This window comes from Bombina bombina, chromosome 2, assembly GCF_027579735.1.
Source record: "Bombina bombina isolate aBomBom1 chromosome 2, aBomBom1.pri, whole genome shotgun sequence".
NCBI classification, from domain to species: Eukaryota; Metazoa; Chordata; class Amphibia; order Anura; family Bombinatoridae; genus Bombina; species Bombina bombina.
The window spans coordinates 112,448,845-112,468,073 of record NC_069500.1 but is presented as its reverse complement, the minus strand read 5'-3'; the positions used below and the strand labels follow the sequence as shown (position 1 = coordinate 112,468,073).

General features: G+C 38.6%; 1 protein-coding gene across 3 annotated transcripts in view; it reads left to right on the top strand.

The window, feature by feature from the left end:
* RICTOR (RPTOR independent companion of MTOR complex 2) overlaps positions 1-19,229 on the top strand; it is a 611,164-nt gene that overhangs the window by 472,548 nt on the left and 119,387 nt on the right. For all 3 annotated transcript variants that reach the window (XM_053701222.1, XM_053701221.1, XM_053701220.1), the window contains exon 25: positions 15,921-16,013. In XM_053701222.1, coding sequence (XP_053557197.1) covers positions 15,921-16,013 — 93 coding nt within the window. The remainder of the gene's footprint in view (positions 1-15,920; positions 16,014-19,229) is intronic.

Genomic DNA, 19,229 nt, shown 5'->3' with positions numbered 1-19,229 from the left:
AATATTACAACAATTTTAAGCTAATTACACCTACTCTAAGCCCCCTAATAAAATAACAAAGCCTCCCAAAATAAAAAAATGCCCTACCCTATTCTAAAATTAAAATAGAAAAGCTCTTTTACCTTACCAGCCCTTAAAAGGGCCTTTTGCGGGGCATGCCCCAAAGAATTCTGCTCTTTTGCCTGTAAAAAAAAACATACAATACCCCCCCCCCAACATTACAACCCACCACCCACATACCCCTAATCTAACCCAAACCCCCCTTAAATAAACCTAACACTAAGCCCCTGAAGATCTTCCTACCTTGTCTTCACCATGCCAGGTATCACTGATCGCTCCAGGCTCCGAAGTCTTCATCCAAGCCCAAGCGGGGGCTGGAGATCCATCATCCGGCTGAAGTCTTCTATCAAGCGGCGGCTGAAGAGGTCCAGAAGAGGCTCCAAAGTCTTCATCCTATCCGGGCAGAAGAGTAGATCCGGACCGGCAACCATCTTCTTCCAAGCGGCATCTTCTATCTTCATCTGATGACAAGCGGCTCCATCTTGAAGACCTCCGGCGCGGATCCATCCTCTTCTTCCGACGTCCTAAGTGCGAATGAAGATGGCGTCCCTCGAATTCCGATTGGCTGATAGGATTCTATCAGCCAATCGGAATTAAGGTAGGGAAAATCTGATTGGCTGATTGAATCAGCCAATCAAATTGAGCTTGCATTCTATTGGCTGTTTCGATCAGCCAATAGAATGCGAGCTCAATCTGATTGGCTGATTGAATCAGCCAATCGGATTGAACTTGAACTTCGGATTGAACTTGAATCTGATTGGCTGATGGAATCCTATCAGCCAATCGGAATTCGAGGGACGCCATCTTGGATGACGTCATTTAAAGGAACTTTCATTCGGACTTAGGACGTCGGAAGAAGAGGATGGATCCGCGCCAGAGGTCTTCAAGATGGAGCCACTTGTCATCGGATGAAGATAGAAGATGCCGCTTGGAAGAAGATGGTTGCCGGTCCGGATCTACTCTTCTGCCCGGATAGGATGAAGACTTTGGAGCCTCTTCTGGACCTCTTCAGCCGCTGCTTGATAGAAGACTTCAGCCGGATGATGGATCTCCAGCCCCCGCTTGGGCTTGGATGAAGACTTCGGAGCCTGGAGCGATCGGTGATATCTGGCATGGTGAAGACAAGGTAGGAAGATCTTCAGGGGCTTAGTGTTAGGTTTATTTAAGGGGGATTTGGTTAGATCAGGGGTATGTGGGTGGTGGGTTGTAATGTTGGGGGGGGGGTATTGTATGTTTTTTTTTACAGGCAAAAGAGCTGAATTCTTTGGGGCATGCCCCGCAAAAGGCCCTTTTAAGGGCTGGTAAGGTAAAAGAGCTTTTCTATTTTAATTTTAGAAAAGGGTAGGGCATTTTTTTATTTTGGGGGGCTTTATTTTTTTAGGGGGCTTAGAGTAGGTGTAATTAGCTTAAAATTGTTGTAATATTTTTATTATGTTTGTAATTAATTTTTTTATTTTTTGTAACTTAGCTTTTTTTATTTTTTGTACTTTAGTTAATTTATTTAATTGTATTTATTTGTAGGTATTGTATTTAATTAATTTATTGATAGTGTTAGGTTTAATTGTAACTTAGGTTAGGATTTATTTTACAGGTAATTTTGTAATTATTTTAACTAGGTAGCTATTAAATAGTTCTTAACTATTTAATAGCTATTGTACCTGGTTAAAATAAATACAAAGTTGCCTGTAAAATAAATATAAATCCTAAAATAGCTACAATATAATTATAATTTATATTGTAGCTATATTAGGGTTTATTTTACAGGTAAGTATTTAGCTTTAAATAGGAATAATTTATTTAATAAAAGTTAATTTATTTCGTTAGATTTAAATTATATTTAATTTAGGGGAGTGTTAGGGTTAGACTTAGCTTTAGGGGTTAATAAATTTATTAGAGTAGCGGCGAGGTCCGGTCGGCAGATTAGGGGTTAATACTTGAAGTTAGGTGTCAGCGATGTTAGGGAGGGCAGATTAGGGGTTCATACTATTTATTATAGGGTTAGTGAGGCGGATTAGGGGTTAATACATTTATTATAGTAGCGGTGAGGTCCGGTCGGCAGATTAGGGGTTAATTATTGTAGGTAGCTGGCGGCAACGTTTTGGGGGGCAGATTAGGGGTTAATAAATATAATATAGGGGTTGACAGTGTTATGGGCAGCAGATTAGGGGTACATAGGAATAACGTAGGTTGCGGCGGTGTACGGAGCGGCAGATTAGGGGTTAAAAAAAATATGCAGGTGTCAGCGATAGCGGGGGCGGCAGATTAGGGGTTAATAAGTGTAAGGTTAGGGGTGTTTAGACTCGGGGTACATGTTAGAGTGTTAGGTGCAGACATAGGAAGTGTTTCCCCATAGGAAACAATGGGGCTGCGTTAGGAGCTGAACGCTGCTTTTTTGCAGGTGTTAGGTTTTTTTACAGCTCAAACAGCCCCATTGTTTTTAATGGGGGAATCGTGCACGAACAAGTTTTTGAAGCTGGCCGCGTCCATAAGCACCTCTGGTATTGAGAGTTGCAGTGGCGGTAAATATGCCTGTACGCTCCCTTTTTGGAGCCTAACGCAGCCATTCTGTGAACTCTAAATACCAGCGGTATTTAAAAGGTGCGGGGGGGGAAAAAGCCAGCGTTAGCTACGCGGGTCGTTACCGACAAAACTCTAAATCTAGCCGTTAGTTTCCCATGTTTTCATAATTTTTTGTTTTATTTCTGGGAGTTTAACATTTGTTGGTTTGCACTTCCAATTTCTATAATTAACACCAGCATATTCCTGGCCTGTTCTTTCCTGGAAACTTTTATTGTACCAGCAGTATCTTCTTTTGTGTCCTATCTTCCCACAAACAAAGCAAAAAGTGGTTTGCGGCATGTATATGTTGTTGTTGTTACAATTATTTCTGTGTGTTATCTCTGGCTGTGCACTTTTAAATGTTGACTCCTTTTGCCAGTCTGCAAGAATACAAAGAAATTCCTAGAAATTACGTGCTCTAGCCAGTAAATTTCTATTAACAAAATCAAGTCCTTTAAATTTACTTGCCAATATTCATAACATCCTTGTATCTCCTATCTCTAAATCTGGCTTGTTTGTAGCCCTACAGTATGTTTCATTAAATTTAGAACAGAAAGCTAAAGGCTTTTCCATTGGTTGGGGAACAACTGTTTCTAAGAATGAATGATCAGTCATATCTAGGGTGGTTAGATCTATTAACATATCACTACGCTTTTCCTTGTCTGCCCATATCCCATTCTGCTGTATGAGTGGTAAATACTTGCTGTAGTATGCTGGTAACCAGATCTTCAGAAGATGACAAGCAGTCTGGTCATCTAAGGTGTACTGAATAACAAACTGCTCAAAATTAATATTATCAAACATATGCAAGCCTAGATTATAAGGCTGAATAAGAGCTTTAAAGGGACAGTCAACACCAGAATTTTTGTTGTTTAAAAAGATAGATAATCCCTTTATTACCCATTTCCCAGTTTTGCAAAACCAACACTGTTATATTAATACACTTTTTACTTCTGTGACTAACTTGTATCTAAGCATATTCTGACCACCCCTAATCACATGACTTTTAGTTGTTATCTATTGATTTGCATTTTAGCCAATTAGTGCAGTGTCTGCCACTAGCCACGAGCGTGATCACAATGCTATCTATATGGCCTACATGAGCTTGCTCTCCCCTGCTGTGAAAAGTAAATAAAATAGAGGCGGCATTCAAGGGCTTAGAAATTATCATATGGGCCTTCTAAGGTTTGCTTTCTACTAGAATACCAAGAGAACAAAGCAAAATTGTTGATAAAAGTACATTGGAAAGTTGTTTAAAATTACATGCCCTATTTGAAAAATAAAAAAAAAATTTGGACTTGACTGTCCCTTTAAGCTTTCTTGCATACTTTTTATATGGGTCCTCTGGTGCACTAGTCAACACAGAGGGCCTCTGTACACTCTCTCCAATAATCTGAGACCCTGTTGTTTCTGGACTTTCTAATCTATCCTGGCACATGGAAGAAATAGGTTTTTTACACTTTGTATTGTCTAGCTCTGTTGTGGTATTTACAGGAAACAATGGCAGTGGCTTGGATTTACCTTCTTCTAATGTATTTGTTGTTACTATTGTAGCTTTTCTTTCTCGTTTTGGATGTTCAACTACATTCTCTGTCTGGCTAGATTCACTTTTGTGACACAATGCTTTTCTTCCTTAGCATAATTACTGTTTAGATATCTATCTTTCTCTGATAAAAACGGGACAATTCTAACCTTTCCAATGCACCTTTATACTGTACAATAAGTTTTGCTAAATTACCATTATACTTAAAGGGACATGAAACCCAAAAAAATTCTTTCATGATTCAGATAGAGAATACAATTTTAAACAACTTTCTAATTTACTTCTGTTATCTAATCTGTTTTATTCTCTTGGCATCATTTGTTGAAGGAGCAGCCATGCACTACTGGTTTCTTACTGAACACATAGGTGCGCCAATCACAATCAGTTTATATATGCAGCCACTAATCAACAGCTAGGACCTTGGTTATCTGCTGCACATGAACTTTCCTAGATAAACATGTCTGCAAAGGATAGGAAGATAAAGAAGCAATTTAAATAATAGAAGTAAATTGGAAAGTTGTTTGAAATTGTATTCTCTATCTGAATCATGAAAGAAAAATGTTGGGTTTCATGTCCCTTTAACTTTCTTATTCAATACAGACTTCTTTATTCTACAAACGGCATCCTCAAACTGTTGCAACAAATCATTTAATAACTCTAATGCATTGAAATTATTTTTACACACATATTCAGTTGTACTATTATCTGCACATCTGTTAATAACTTCCTGTACGGAATTCTTGTTCCGAGATAGCCTTCCAGTGCGCTCATGTCTCAGTCCAGCCACAACTGTAGCTTGTACTGGGTTCCCCAATAGTTTGTCTTCTCAAAAAAAAAAAAACTGGAACGCTAACCTGCCTGGCTTCGCCAATGTGAAAAAGCCCCCCTAAATACCAGGATTGTGACTGAAACCGGTCAGGCTTTTCCTTTAACAACAAACTATGTTTATTAGGTTAATAAATTTCACTTACACATAATATTTAAAGGTGGTAAATTTAATTAACTATAGGCAATTACACTAAAGTAAGAGTAGTGTCTAACATACAAGGCTCTATTCCTATAACCTATCTATACTATAGACTAATGCCTGTGGGTGTTCTCATGCAAAGAAAGCTGAAGTCTGTCTCTATTACTTTAGGTGTTATGTGTCCTAACTATTTCCTCTTTCCAAGCTAGCCAAACAGCCACACCATGAAGACAGTCCCAGCCAATCAAATCCATTCATCATCTGTTTTATAACAATTAATCTGTTGAGTTAAAGGGACATTATACACTACAAAAATATAGGCTATTTAAATTAAGCACCAAAAGAAGATAACGTTTGTAATTGACATGTATTAGCAATTTTGCTGCTAACTTTCCTAAAAATGATTATAAAGTTTCTAATCCTCTCAGTGCATGAAAATACGTACGTAATATCCACTAGCTTCAGAGCAAAGCTTTTCCTACATTCCCTATCTAGTGTCCTTTACAGCCAGCCCCCATGCTGGTGCTGTCAGTGGAATATATAAGGCATGTCACTTACAAATCCCCTCACCTGCACTCAGCCGTTTCTCCCTGACTGTTTACACTGGGCACGATCTCACTCCCCCCTCTGTCCTCCCGGTAAGCATTCTGTAGACACGAGCTGAATATTCTACTCACAGCTCTGTGAAATATGATCCTGAGATGTTTTACAGAGCTGTGTGTGAAAAGATTCAGAGTGCCTTAGTGAGGACAAAGAGGGAGTCAGATATATGCACAGTTGCGCTCCACTCATAATCTGGGATTTATATTTCTACCCAGTGATCTTCAATTAGCAAAACATAAACTGGTGTACAGTTTATAAAAGGAAAGTCTAGCTAGGCATACAATACCTGCATCACTCTATAAATGTGTTTCTTTCATGTAATTAGCAAGAGTCCATGAGCTAGTGACGTATGGGATATACATTCCTACCAGGAGGGGCAAAGTTTCCCAAACCTCAAAATGCCTATAAATACACCCCTCACCACACCCACAATTCAGTTCAATCTTTAATTCATCTTGCCTATGTTGAGTCGGGTAAAACTCCGCCTCAGAGAATTACAGCTCATTCTACTAGGTCAGTTTCTACTTCCTGGGCGTTTAGGAATGAAGCTTCGGTTGACCAGATCTGCAAAGCAGCGACTTGGTCCTCTTTGCATACTTTTACTAAATTCTACCATTTTGATGTATTTTCTTCTTCTGAAGCAGTTTTTGGTAGAAAAGTACTTCAGGCAGCGGTTTCAGTTTGAATCTTCTGCTTATGTTTTTCGTTAAACTTTATTTTGGGTGTGGATTATTTTCAGCAGGAATTGGCTGTCTTTATTTTATCCCTCCCTCTCTAGTGACTCTTGTGTGGAAAGATCCACTTCTTGGGTAGTCATTATCCCATACGTCACTAGCTCATGGACTCTTGCTAATTACATGAAAGAAAACATAATTTATGTAAGAACTTACCTGATAAATTCATTTCTTTCATATTAGCAAGAGTCCATGAGGCCCGCCCTTTTTTTGTGGTGGTTATGATTTTGTATAAAGCACAATTATTCCAATTCCTTATTTTATATGCTTTCGCACTTTTTTATCACCCCACTTCTTGGCTATTCGTTAAACTGAATTGTGGGTGTGGTGAGGGGTGTATTTATAGGCATTTTGAGGTTTGGGAAACTTTGCCCCTCCTGGTAGGAATGTATATCCCATACGTCACTAGCTCATGGACTCTTGCTAATATGAAAGAAATGAATTTATCAGGTAAGTTCTTACATAAATTATGTTTTTTGTATGGACTGATGTATTTTATATTTATATCAGCTGAGCACCGTCTGAGAGATGTAGACAGAGCAATTTATATTTACCTGTAACAAACTGCACATAAATAATAGGGATTTTACCCCAGCACATTCTTCGTTTCATCTGCACCTCGGCAACACCCAGAGCTCTGCCCCCAGCTACTCCCACTCTCCTGCCTCATAAATATTCATATTGTAGCTGTAAAGCAGTCGCAAACAAAGTGTACAGCTCCCTGGTAAAGTCAGATGCAAGTAGTGAGAGGGGACTGTCTAACCTCTATAAATGCAGGAAACAAGAAATTCCACAGCACCTTCCTTTTCAACAAAATTTATTAGACTTCTTCTCCCATGGAGGTACAAACAGGTTATGGCAACGTTTCGGGAGATTAAGCATGATTAAGGGATAATCTCCCGAAACATTGCCACAACCTGTTTGTACCTCCTTGGGAGAAGAAGTCTAATAAATTGTGTTGAAAAGGTAGCTGTAAAGCAGGGGGTGGAGCTCTGGATTATTCAAAAGGGTTCAGCTTTCCTTACTATAGCAAAATGTTATTTTCCAGTTGTACAGTTATTACAGATGGTGATGTGATATTAAAGTGGGAGGTACAGAAATTAAATAACCTGTAAAAAAAAAAGTGGCATAATTTATTTTACTTTCATGATACATAATGCTTGATGTAGAAAGGCTATACTGGAGCAAGCCAGACTATTGGTTTAAGCTGTTTTACTACATTGTTTTCATTCATCCTTTAAGATGAGAATAATGAGATCTTCTTTTCATATTTCAGTTGTCATCTTTGCATAAAGGGACATGAAACCAAAAACATTTCCTTCATGATTCAGATAGAGCATACAATTTTAAACAACTTTCCAATTTACTTCTATTATCTAATTTGCTTTGCTCTCTGTATCCTTTTTTTAAAAGGATACCTAGGTAGACTCGGGAGCTAGCTTCTGATTGGTGGCTGCACATATATGCCTCTTGTCATTGGTTTACCAATGTGTTCAGCTAGTTCCCAATAGTGCATTGCTGCAACTTAAACAAAAGATACCAAGAGAATGAAGCAAAATTGAGAATAGAGGTAAATTGGAAAGTCGCTTAAAACGCATGCTCTGTCTGAATCAGGAAAAAAAAATTTGGGTTTCATGTCCTTTTAAAAACTACCCTCAGTTACTGTTTCCTCTTTTTACGGTTTATTTGGCTTATGTTTAAAGGCTAACAGTGTCTGCCGAAATTATACATTTAAAGAGAATTGTATTTTTTTTATTGATTTTTTTTTTATTTTATTATTTATTAATAAAACTAGTGCTGTGCACAAAAGAAAAAAAAAACATTAAAAAGGAAATTTGTTCATTTTCAGCTGCACTGCAAATTCTTGGCATTTTTCCCTGTATCTAAAGCTGTAATCTGCTAGTTATAGCTTTTTTACATTTTATTAATTTTTTTATTTCATACATCTAGTTTTTTTGCTTTGTTATTTGGTTTATGTTTAAAGGCTAACAGTGTCTGCCGAAATTATAAATTTAAAGAGAATTGTATTTTTTTATTGATTTATTTTTTATTTTTTTATTAATAAAACTAGTGCTGTGCACGAAAAAAAAAACATTTAAATGAAATTTGTTCATTTTCAGCTGCACTGCTAATTCTTGGCATTTTCCCTGTATCTAAAGCTGTAATCTGCTAGTTATAGCTTTTTTACATTTTATAAAAAATTTTATTTCATACATCTAGTTTTTTTGCTTTGTCTGTTTTTTTTTTAAAAATGTTTTCTTAAAGGCATAGAACAGTGTGACTGTATGTCTGTATCCTACATTTTTCTCCCCTTTAATTTGTTCATTTTGATTCTGCAGTTTACATACTTGAGTGTAAAAAAGTGTTTATAGCTGCTTTACCTTTTATATAGGCATTTGAAATAGATGATTTATGATTTTCCCCTTGGTATCGCTATACTGAAAGTCTCTTCACTTAAAGGGATATACTGAAATCCTGATGAAATTAGAACACTTATTGCACACAGATCTGAGGCTGAAAACGTTTGGCAATAACTTAAAAATCACCCTTTCACTTCCCTCCCTCCACCTTGTATCTAAGCATCTTCTGACAGCCCCCGATCACATGACTGTGACTATTTATTATCTATTGAGTTGCATTTAGTATTGTTGTGCTAAATCTTAAATAACTCCTCGGGCGTGAACACTTTATCTATATGGTCCACATGAACTATCAGTCCCCTGTTGTGAAAAGCAAATACAAAAGCATGTGATTAAGAGGCTGTCAATAGAGCGTTTGAAACAGGCAGAAATGTAGAGGTTTAAATGTTATAAAATATATTAATCTAACAATGTTGGTTGTGCAAATCTGGGGAATGGGTAGTAAAGGCATTATCTATCTTTTTAAACAAAAACAATTTTAGTGTACGCTGTCCCTTTAAGTGAAACTGTCAATCCATTTGCTTCTCTTCCTGGTTTAGTATTATTGGATAACAAAGTTGCATCATAACAGCAGTCTGCTATAGAATTGAAAATTCAATTTTTTTTTCTATGACATGGAGAGTCCACAACGTCATTCCAATTACTAGTGGGATATTCAACTCCTGGCCAGCAGGAGGAGGCAAAGAGCACCCCAGCAAAGCTGTTAAGTGTAACTTCCCTTACCCATAATCCCCAGTCTTTCTCTTTGCCTCTGTCAATAGAGGATGTGCAAAGTTGGTGTTTGAAGATATTTAATCCTTTTATGGGTACTTTTCCCTGCAAGCAAGGATTGGGATCTAGCTGTGTCCATGTCAATCTCTTTAGTAAGAGTAGTGGTGGCTTTTAGCAGTTAAAAGTCGGCAAGGTTGTCTTTGCTTTTCTTTTAACACTTTGCTACCATTTTTTGTAGAAAGCCAGAGTTGGTTACACTGCTCTTTCTTTTCCAACAGGTCCATGACAGGAAGTGAAGTACCTGCCACACCCAAGGAGCAGCATCTGTCCTGCAGCTGGATCTAAGGTAAGTGCCTTTGCCTTTTAGGTATTGAAGGACAGCAGCACTTAACAGGTTAATCCTCATATGGATCTTTGCTGGGTCATAGTAATCCTTCTTAGTTAAGGATTCTTATTGTGGACAGATTTTTTACATTTTATGTGTTTGAAATAAAATAGAGATTTTTATCACAGTGTGAGATTTACTGATCTCTAAGATACATTGCGACTGAGCAGTTATATAATCAGGGATTTGCCGCTTCTATGACCGGGTATTTCTATACGGACCCAGGTTTTATAGCATGTGGGGACTGGCTCTAAAAGGAGTGAAATGTTCCACTTTATTTGCCTGCACGGTCTGTTTGCTACAAATATGGCTTTATATAGAGCCCAGTATGTATTGGTATTTGTATTACTTTCCCTCATTTTTGCTAACTGCTGAGGGCCCGGACCGTTTATGGCGCAGTTAGAGTCTTAATACTTAGAAGTATTTCCCTGCACCTTGCCTTTTTGTTGGGTTAAATGCCTTGGGCTTATTTTGTCTTGGAGCCTGTCGTTTTATTTCCTCCCCCTAGCAGTTTGCGATCATGCAAGTTGTGCCGTTTTCGCATACTTGGCTGTACTTGGACTTGCTTTAAGGGTCCTGTTTGTTGCTGGGTGCGCAGTTTTGTTCCGCCATTGTGGGCGGGTACATTTTAACCGTAATGATATTTTAGAGAGATGCGCTCAGCATCCATTATCAAGGGATCTCTTTCATAGAGATTGTGAGGGAGGATCTGCAGGCTGCCGATACTTGTCACCACCCTTTTTTTTTTTTTTAGCAAAGGGTATCTAAAAGCTGGCTGGGACTCAACATTTTTTCTTTTATGTAACACATAAGACAGTAACTCAGTGTAATGAGTTATGTACCCATTGTATTAAGTGTTATGTTCTCTTTATGTACTCACTGTGTAATGATTACCATGTACACGCAGTGTAATGAGTGTTATATACACACAGTGTAATGAGTATTATGTACACACAGTGTATTATGTTATATACACACAATGTATTAGTTTATGTACACAGTATATTAAGTGTTATGTTCTCATTATGTACACAGTGTAATGAGTATTATGTACACACAGTGTAATGAGTATTATGTACACACAGTGTAATGAGTATTATATACACACAGTGTAATGAGTATTATATACACACAGTGTAATGAGTATTATATACACACCGTGTAATGCGTAGTATGTGCACAGCGTGTAATGAGTAGTATGTACACACTGTGTAATGAGTAGTATGTACACACTGTGTAATGAGTAGTATGTACACACCGTGTAATGAGTAGTATGTACACACCGTGTAATGAGTAGTATGTACACACTGTAATGAGTAGTATGTACACACTGTGTAATGAGTAGTATGTACACACTGTGTAATGAGTAGTATGTACACACCGTGTAATGAGTAGTATGTACACACCGTGTAATGAGTAGTATGTACACACCGTGTAATGAGTAGTATGTACACACCGTGTAATGAGTAGTATGTACACATCGTGTAATGAGTAGTATGTACACATCGTGTAATGAGTAGTATGTACACACCGTGTAATGAGTAGTATGTACACACCGTGTAATGAGTAGTATGTACACACCGTGTAATGAGTAGTATGTACACACCGTGTAATGAGTAGTATGTACACACCGTGTAATGAGTAGTATGTACACACCGTGTAATGAGTAGTATGTACACACCGTGTAATGAGTAGTATGTACACACCGTGTAATGAGTAGTATGTACACACCGTGTAATGAGTAGTATGTACACACCGTGTAATGAGTAGTATGTACACACCGTGTAATGAGTAGTATGTACACACCGTGTAATGAGTAGTATGTACACACCGTGTAATGAGTAGTATGTACACACTGTGTAATGAGTAGTATGCAAACACTGTGTAATGAGTAGTATGCAAACACTGTGTAATGAGTAGTATGCAAACACCGTGTAATGAGTAGTATGTACACACACAGTATATTAAAGTGAAGGTAAACTTTGATGAATGAAAGCCCGTTTTTTAAAAATACTATTAAAAACAGGGGCACTTTCATTCATCAAAGTTTAGAAAGCAGCCGTTTTGATTAAAAACTTACCTTTATTTTTTTCACAGCCAGAGCAGCTCCCCCCACCCGGAGATCCTCTCTTCACACGTCCTCAATGACTAATGCAACTTCCTCCAGTCACGGCATGGCTTCAGGCAATGACTTCCCTGGGGGGAAAGCCGTGATTGGAGGAAGCCTTATACAGACATCATCTTTGTTCAGGCATCATCTTTTCAACTTGCAAAATCTCATACGGAGTTCTCTAGTTCCATCTTCAAAGTGTGTTTCCTAGGGACAATCATAGATTCCTTGTCCATGAAGATTTTTCTGACGGAAATCAGAAAATCCAAACTTCTTGCTTTCCTGCCTTTCCCTCCATTCTGCTTTTCATCCATCAGTGACTCAAGGCATGGAGGTGATTGGTCTGATGGTGGCTTCCATGGACATCATTCCTTTTGCTTGGTTCCATCTGCGACCGCTGCAGCTTTGAATGCTCCATCATTGGAACAGAGACCATTCAGATTTATCACAGGGGATAAATCTGGACCCCCCTAACAAGAGACACTCTCTCATGGTGGATTTCATAGGAACATCGGTCTCGGGGCACTTGCTTCCTGAGACCTCCTCGGTGATTGTGACTATGGACTCCAGTCTGTCAGACTGAGGAGCTGTTTGGGGTTCTCTGAAGGCTCAGGGCCTGTGGTCTCGGGAAGAGTCTTTTCTGTTCCCATAAACATCTTGGAATCTTCAATGCCCTGTCAGCGTGGCCTCACTTATTGTTAGTCTGGTTTATCAGATTCCAGTCAGACATCATAACCTCAGTGGTTTACATCAACACCAGGAAGGAAGTTCCTTGGCCATGAAGGAGGTGACTCGCATTCTACAGTGGGCAGAAGCTCACTATTGTCTCCGGTCTGCCATCCACATTCCAGGAGTGGACAATTGGGAAGCGGATTTTGTGAGCAGACAGACTTTTCTTCCCGGGGAATGGACTCTCCATCCGGAAGTGTTCTCCAGGATATCCCTCAGGTGGGGGGTTCCGGAGTTTGTTCTGATGGCGTCTCGTCAAAACGCCAAGCTTTCAAAGTACGGTTCTAGGTCTAGAGATCCTGATAGATGCTCTGGCGGTCCCTTGGGATTTCGGGCTAGCATACCTTTTTCCTTTGTTTGCTCTCTTTCCTTGAGTCATTGCTCGTATCAAGCAGGAGAGGACGTCTGTGATTCTAATAGCTACTGCCTGGCTTGCAGGATCTGGTTTTCGGATCGGGTGGAGATGTAATCTTTTCCACCTTGGAGGTTACCTCTGAGGAAGGACCTTCTATTTCTCGGTCCATTCCTTCTTCCAAAACATAGATTCTCTGAGGCTGACTGCCGTGCCTAGAGATTGATTTTTTTTGGAGGCAGTCGTTGATTCTATGCTTCAGGCTCGTAATCCTGTTACTCGTAAGATTTTCCATAAGAGATAGTGTAACTACCTTTTTTTTGGTGTGAAGCTATAGGTTTTTCTTGGAGTTAGGTGAGGATTCCCCAATTTTTTTATTTTCTTCAGGATGGCCTGGAGAAAGGTTTCAGTCAGTACTCTGAAGGGTCAGATTTCTGCTTTGTCTATCTTTTTGCCCAAGTGTCTGGCAGAATACCAGATGTTCTAGATTTTGTTGAGGCCCTTGTCAGAATCAGGCCTGTGTTTAAGCCTGTTGCTCCTCCTTGGAGCCTTATCCTAGTTCTTAAAGTTTTGCAGCAGACTCAGAGTTGATGCATGTTGTTGCTATAACATTATCTTGGAAGGTTTCTCCTTGCTATTTCTTTCACTCACAGAGTTTCTGAGCTTTCAGCTCTGCAGTGTGATTCCCCGTATCTTATTTTTCATGCAGATAAGGAGGTCCTTCGTACTAAATTGGGGTTTCTCCCTAAGGTCGGATAGAAACTTTAATTAGGATATTGTTGTTTGTTCTTTTTGTCCTAATCCTTTTCCTAAGGAACGTCTTTTGCATAACTTGGATGTTGTGCATACTCTAAAAAATTTCTTTCTAGCTACTAAAGATTTTCGGCAATCTTCTGCCCTGTTTGTTGTTTTCTCTGGAAAGCGTAAGGGTCAGAAGGCCACTTCTACTTCTCTTTTTCTCTTTTCCTCTTGTTAAGAAGTATGATTCGTTTTGCTTATGAGACTGCTGGACAGCAGCTTCCTGATGGAATTACGGCTCATTTCTCTAGGGCTGTTTCTTCATCTTGGATTTTCAAAAATGAAGCTTCTGTGGAACAGATCTGCAAGGCGGCAACATGGTTCTCTTTGTATTTCTTTCCAAAATATACAAATTTGTTACTTTTGCCTCAGCTGAGGCCTCTTTTGGGAGAAAGGTTCTTCAAGCGGTGGTGCCTTCTGTTTAGGTCCTCCTGCCTTGTTCTCCCTCCCTGTTCATTTCGTGTACCCTGGCTTGGGTATTGGTTCCCACTAGTAATTGGAATGACTTTGTGGACTGGATTATGGGTAAGGGAAGTTACACTTAACAGCTTTGCTGTAGTGCTCTTTGCCGCCTCCTGCTGGCCAGGAGTTAAATATCCCACTAGTAATTAGAATGACGTTGTGGACTCTCCATGTCCAGAAAGAAAGAAATTTATCAGGTAAGCATACATTTCTTTCATGTAATTAGCAAGAGTCCATGAGCTAGTGACGTATGGGATATACATTCCTACCAGGAGGGGCAAAGTTTCCCAAACCTCAAAATGCCTATAAATACACCCCTCACCACACCCACAAATCAGTTTTACAAACTTTGCCTCCTATGGAGGTGGTGAAGTAAGTTTGTGCTTTGCAAAGCAGCAACTTGGTCCTCTTTGCATACTTTTACTAAATTCTACCATTTTGATGTGTTTTCTTCTTCTGAAGCAGTTTTTGGTAGAAAAGTACTTCAGGCAGCGGTTTCAGTTTGAATCTTCTGCTTATGTTTTCATTAAACTTTATTTTGGGTGTGGATTATTTTCAGCAGGAATTGGCTGTCTTTATTTTATCCCTCCCTCTCTAGTGACTCTTGTGTGGAAAGATCCACATCTTGGGTAGTCATTATCCCATACGTCACTAGCTCATGGACTCTTGCTAATTACATGAAAGAAAACATAATTTATGTAAGAACTTACCTGATAAATTCATTTCTTTCATATTAGCAAGAGTCCATGAGGCCCACCCTTTTTGTGGTGGTTATGATTTTTTTGTATAAAGCACAACTATTCCAATTCCTTATTTTATATGCTTTCGCACTTTTTTTATCACCCTACTTCTTGGCTATTCGTTAAACTGATTTGTGGGTGTGGTGAGGGGTGTATTTATAGGCATTTTGAGGTTTGGGAAACTTTGCCCCTCCTGGTAGGAATGTATATCCCATACGTCACTAGCTCATGGACTCTTGCTAATATGAAAGAAATGAATTTATCAGGTAAGCTCTTACATAAATTATGTTTTTGTTTTTTTTAAGTAATATTCGTAAAAACATTTTTGTTTTTTCCAATGATAGCCATATTAGTTATTACGATGTTAACGAAAATGAAGAAAACGCTATTTGATTTTTGACATTCATACGAAAATGATTGCACATCCCTAAATAAAACCCCTGTAAAAGTTGCATCTACAGAACCTTGCATTAGAGATTTCTGATCAGGGCTCACCTGTTCTATAAAACTTTAAAAATATTTCATTATATTTATGTTTTAGCTCAGTCTTTCTTTATTTTTTTATGCTATGTAATTATACCACAGTAAATAAACTTAGGAAATAAATTATTTTTGGATTGTTCATATTTTGATTGTCATAAAACCAGCAATATAAATCATTACTAAATGGTGTGTTGTTTTTTTGAAGTATTCGATTTATAAACTTCATGTGGCTTATTACATTTTAAACTTTTTTTTTTCCTACAGAATATTGTCCCAGACTTAAGTTACACTGTCAGATCTCCGTCTTTAGATGGGTGGGAGGGAGTAAAACAACTGAAAGCGGCTCTTTGGTCATTGGTAAGAACAAATAATATTTTAGGTATCAGTGGTCTGTGTTAAATATTTTAATTTTGTGATAAATACACATTAAGTAAATTGTCTATTCTAGTAGCTTATATATTCTGTCCTCTGGACAGGATAGTCAGTGACATTCCACACCAAGCTTTTTTGCATTCCCCTTAAGTTATAATTCAGGCACATCTATAAGTATACACATTAGAAAAGCATATTAGTCTTTATTTAACTTGTTACTTGTATTATCTGCTTTCTATGTTTCTTTCATGTAAATGGCAAGTGTCCATGAGCTAGTGAAGTATGGGATATACATCCCTACCAGGAGGGGCAAAGTTTCCCAAACCTCACGATGCCTATAAATACACATCCCACCACACACATACTTCAGTTTTTACAAACTTTGCCTCCTATGGAGGTGGTGAAGTAAGTTTGTGCTTGATTTTTATGTTTTGTTCTATGATGAGCGTTCTGAAGCAAAATTCCTCTGAGTACAGTGTTTGTCAGAGGGACGTGAAGAGAGTATTGCGTGTTGATTTTTATGGTTTCACTCATGGGAAATCTTTTCAAGGGTTCTCTGTCGTAGGGATTCATCTCCTACCTCCCTTTTCAGATCGACAATATACTTTATACTATTACCTCTGCTGATAGTTTTCAGTACTGGTTTGGCTGTCTGCTATATGTGGATGTCTGTTATCGGTAAGTATGTATCATTATTTAAGACACTCTCAGCTATGTTTGGCGCTTTATGTATTAATAATATAAAGTTTACTTATATTTGCCATGAGTCGGGTCTATGTGTATTTCCCTTTGCAGTCTAACAGTTTCAGTATGAGAATCATGTTTTAGGAAGTTATTTTTTAAAAATCTTCTTACCTGGGGTTTAGTCTTTTTATGCTGTTATTTATTGCGTCATTTTATTTTGGCGCGAACATCTTTTGGCGCAAATTTGTGTCTATAGTTTCGCAAGTTTTGTCATTTCCTGCGTCTTTATTGACGTTAGTTTGTTTTGTTATGACGCGAATTGCGTCATTTCCAGATGTTGGTTGGTGCCAAAAAAATTTCACTTTGTGTTGTGCGTCATACTTTGCGCCAAATATTTTTTTGGTTATATTACCCCACTTCCTTTATGCTCTCTGCTCTCTTTATATTCTAGAGGGCTATGCTGTTTGCTTTTTTGCTTATTTAGCAAATACATTTTTCTTTTTAATGACACAATGAGTCCACGGATCATCTTAATTACTATTGGGAATACCACTCCTGCCCTGCAGGAGGTGGCAAAGACCACCGCAGCAATACTGTTAAATATCACCTCCCTTCCCTCCCAACCCAGTCATTCTCTTTGCCTACGTTAAGTGCAAGGAGGTGGTAAATTAGGTGTTAGAAAAGATTCTTCAATCAAGAGTTTGTTTTTAAAGTAGTGCAAGATTGTGCTGCTTTGTCCTACGGTGTAGCCATAGTCTATATCAGTCTCTTCAGTAGAGCAGTGGTGGCTTTAGAGCAATGGGAGCTTGTGGGACATAATTCTCACTGCGCCTCCCATATATTGATGCTGCCCTTATGCTGAAAACCTGAGGGTTATTTACTCAGGAATTTTTTATTTCACAGGTCCATGTGAGGGAGAGGACCTCTCAAACCTGGGAACTGCCTTGCTGTCAGGCAGAAGATGAGTTAAGTGCTGGCTTTATTTCTGGGGGTATAAAGAAAACTCACAAAAAGTTTGGGCACTTTATTTTTTATACAAACCTCATTGTAATTGGGCTCTTTGAAAGGGTTACAGAGAGAGATTCTCCTAGTGTATTAGGGGACACTATGGCAGTTTGGACGCAGGCACTGGGGCTAAATGACTCATCTCCCGGCGGTTTCATGACTAATAATAACCAACCGGGAGATTACATATTGACAACGATGAGCTGTTTCTACAGAGAGACAGTGTGAGGGTGTTTCACTGTAAAATTTTAGCAATCGGACTAAGCAGCTACCTAAACGAAAGAAGCTGATCAGTCTGCTAATTTGCTCCCTGTGGCTTATTTTTTAAAATAATAATGGCGACCGGGAGATGACTATTGAAACGCGGAGCTTGTGTGGCGCCAATTTCGTTGCGCACCACTTTCCTAACACTTCCGGTTATTGGAAGGAACGGATAATTTTAGTCAGAGTATTTGTGCTTGGGAGACAACACCTCTTTTCTAGCACTTCCGGTTATCGGAAGGAAAGGAGATTTTTAGGTCAGAGTTGTTGCGCTTACAGACAGCGTTAAAGCTGAGTCAGGAATTTGTGCAGTAGGGCTGACAGGCACCTCAGCTGGGTTAAGTTGAGGTGTAGAGGGGGTTTGCAATACTCACATACCTCATGTACCTATTCAGCCTTTTCTGCCCACTTAAATAAAAAAGTTTCTCTTTAAAATTTAAAGAGACAGTAACGGTTTTCATGTGTTAATTTTTATTAAAAAAAAGTTAAGACTTTTATTGATTAATCATTCATATGCAATGTGAGTCAGATTGGTCCAAGAGACCCCACAAAGTGTCTCCTTATGTTTTTGAAATAAATGTGAAACTACCAATCCTTTTCTCTGTCCCTTATGTTGTGAGAACTTTACTATAGGGATAAAGATTTTTTTCCTCAAGTCTCCACAAAATTTTATAGCCCACACATGCAGTGCCCTGCGCTTCCTTGCAAACTCCATCTGGAGTTACTATGGAAGACATCGCTCCTCTAATGTCATTGGCGATATCTGTTGCATTTTCTGTTTTTCCCATACTACAGGGAAGACGCTTGATGAAATGTATTTAATCAGATAAACAGTAGTAACTATTCTGAATGTTTCTTCCCTGAAGCCTGAAAGAGGAAAATACTTCGGTAGTATATATGGGGAAAATCTCAGACTCCATCTGGGTAAGACCTTTGTCTGATACTGAAGTTGTTTGTTTCAGTTTAAGCTTGAACATCTCCGTTTGCTACCCAAGGAGGTTCTAACTATTCTGAATGACACTGACATGATTGGCGTAGTCAGTCCTAATCAGTACAGTAAAACTAAACAAGTAATTTTGGTACCAGAAAGGGCTACAGAGAGACCGGGTACCCACTTTTTCTCCATCTCATAACTTTAATGGATGCTTCCTATGTCAGAGTCTATTGAGGAGTCTTGGCGGACGGTTCCCTAGGAGATAAAATAATGTATGTACACTAGGGTTTATAATGACTTCCTGCAGTGGTAACATC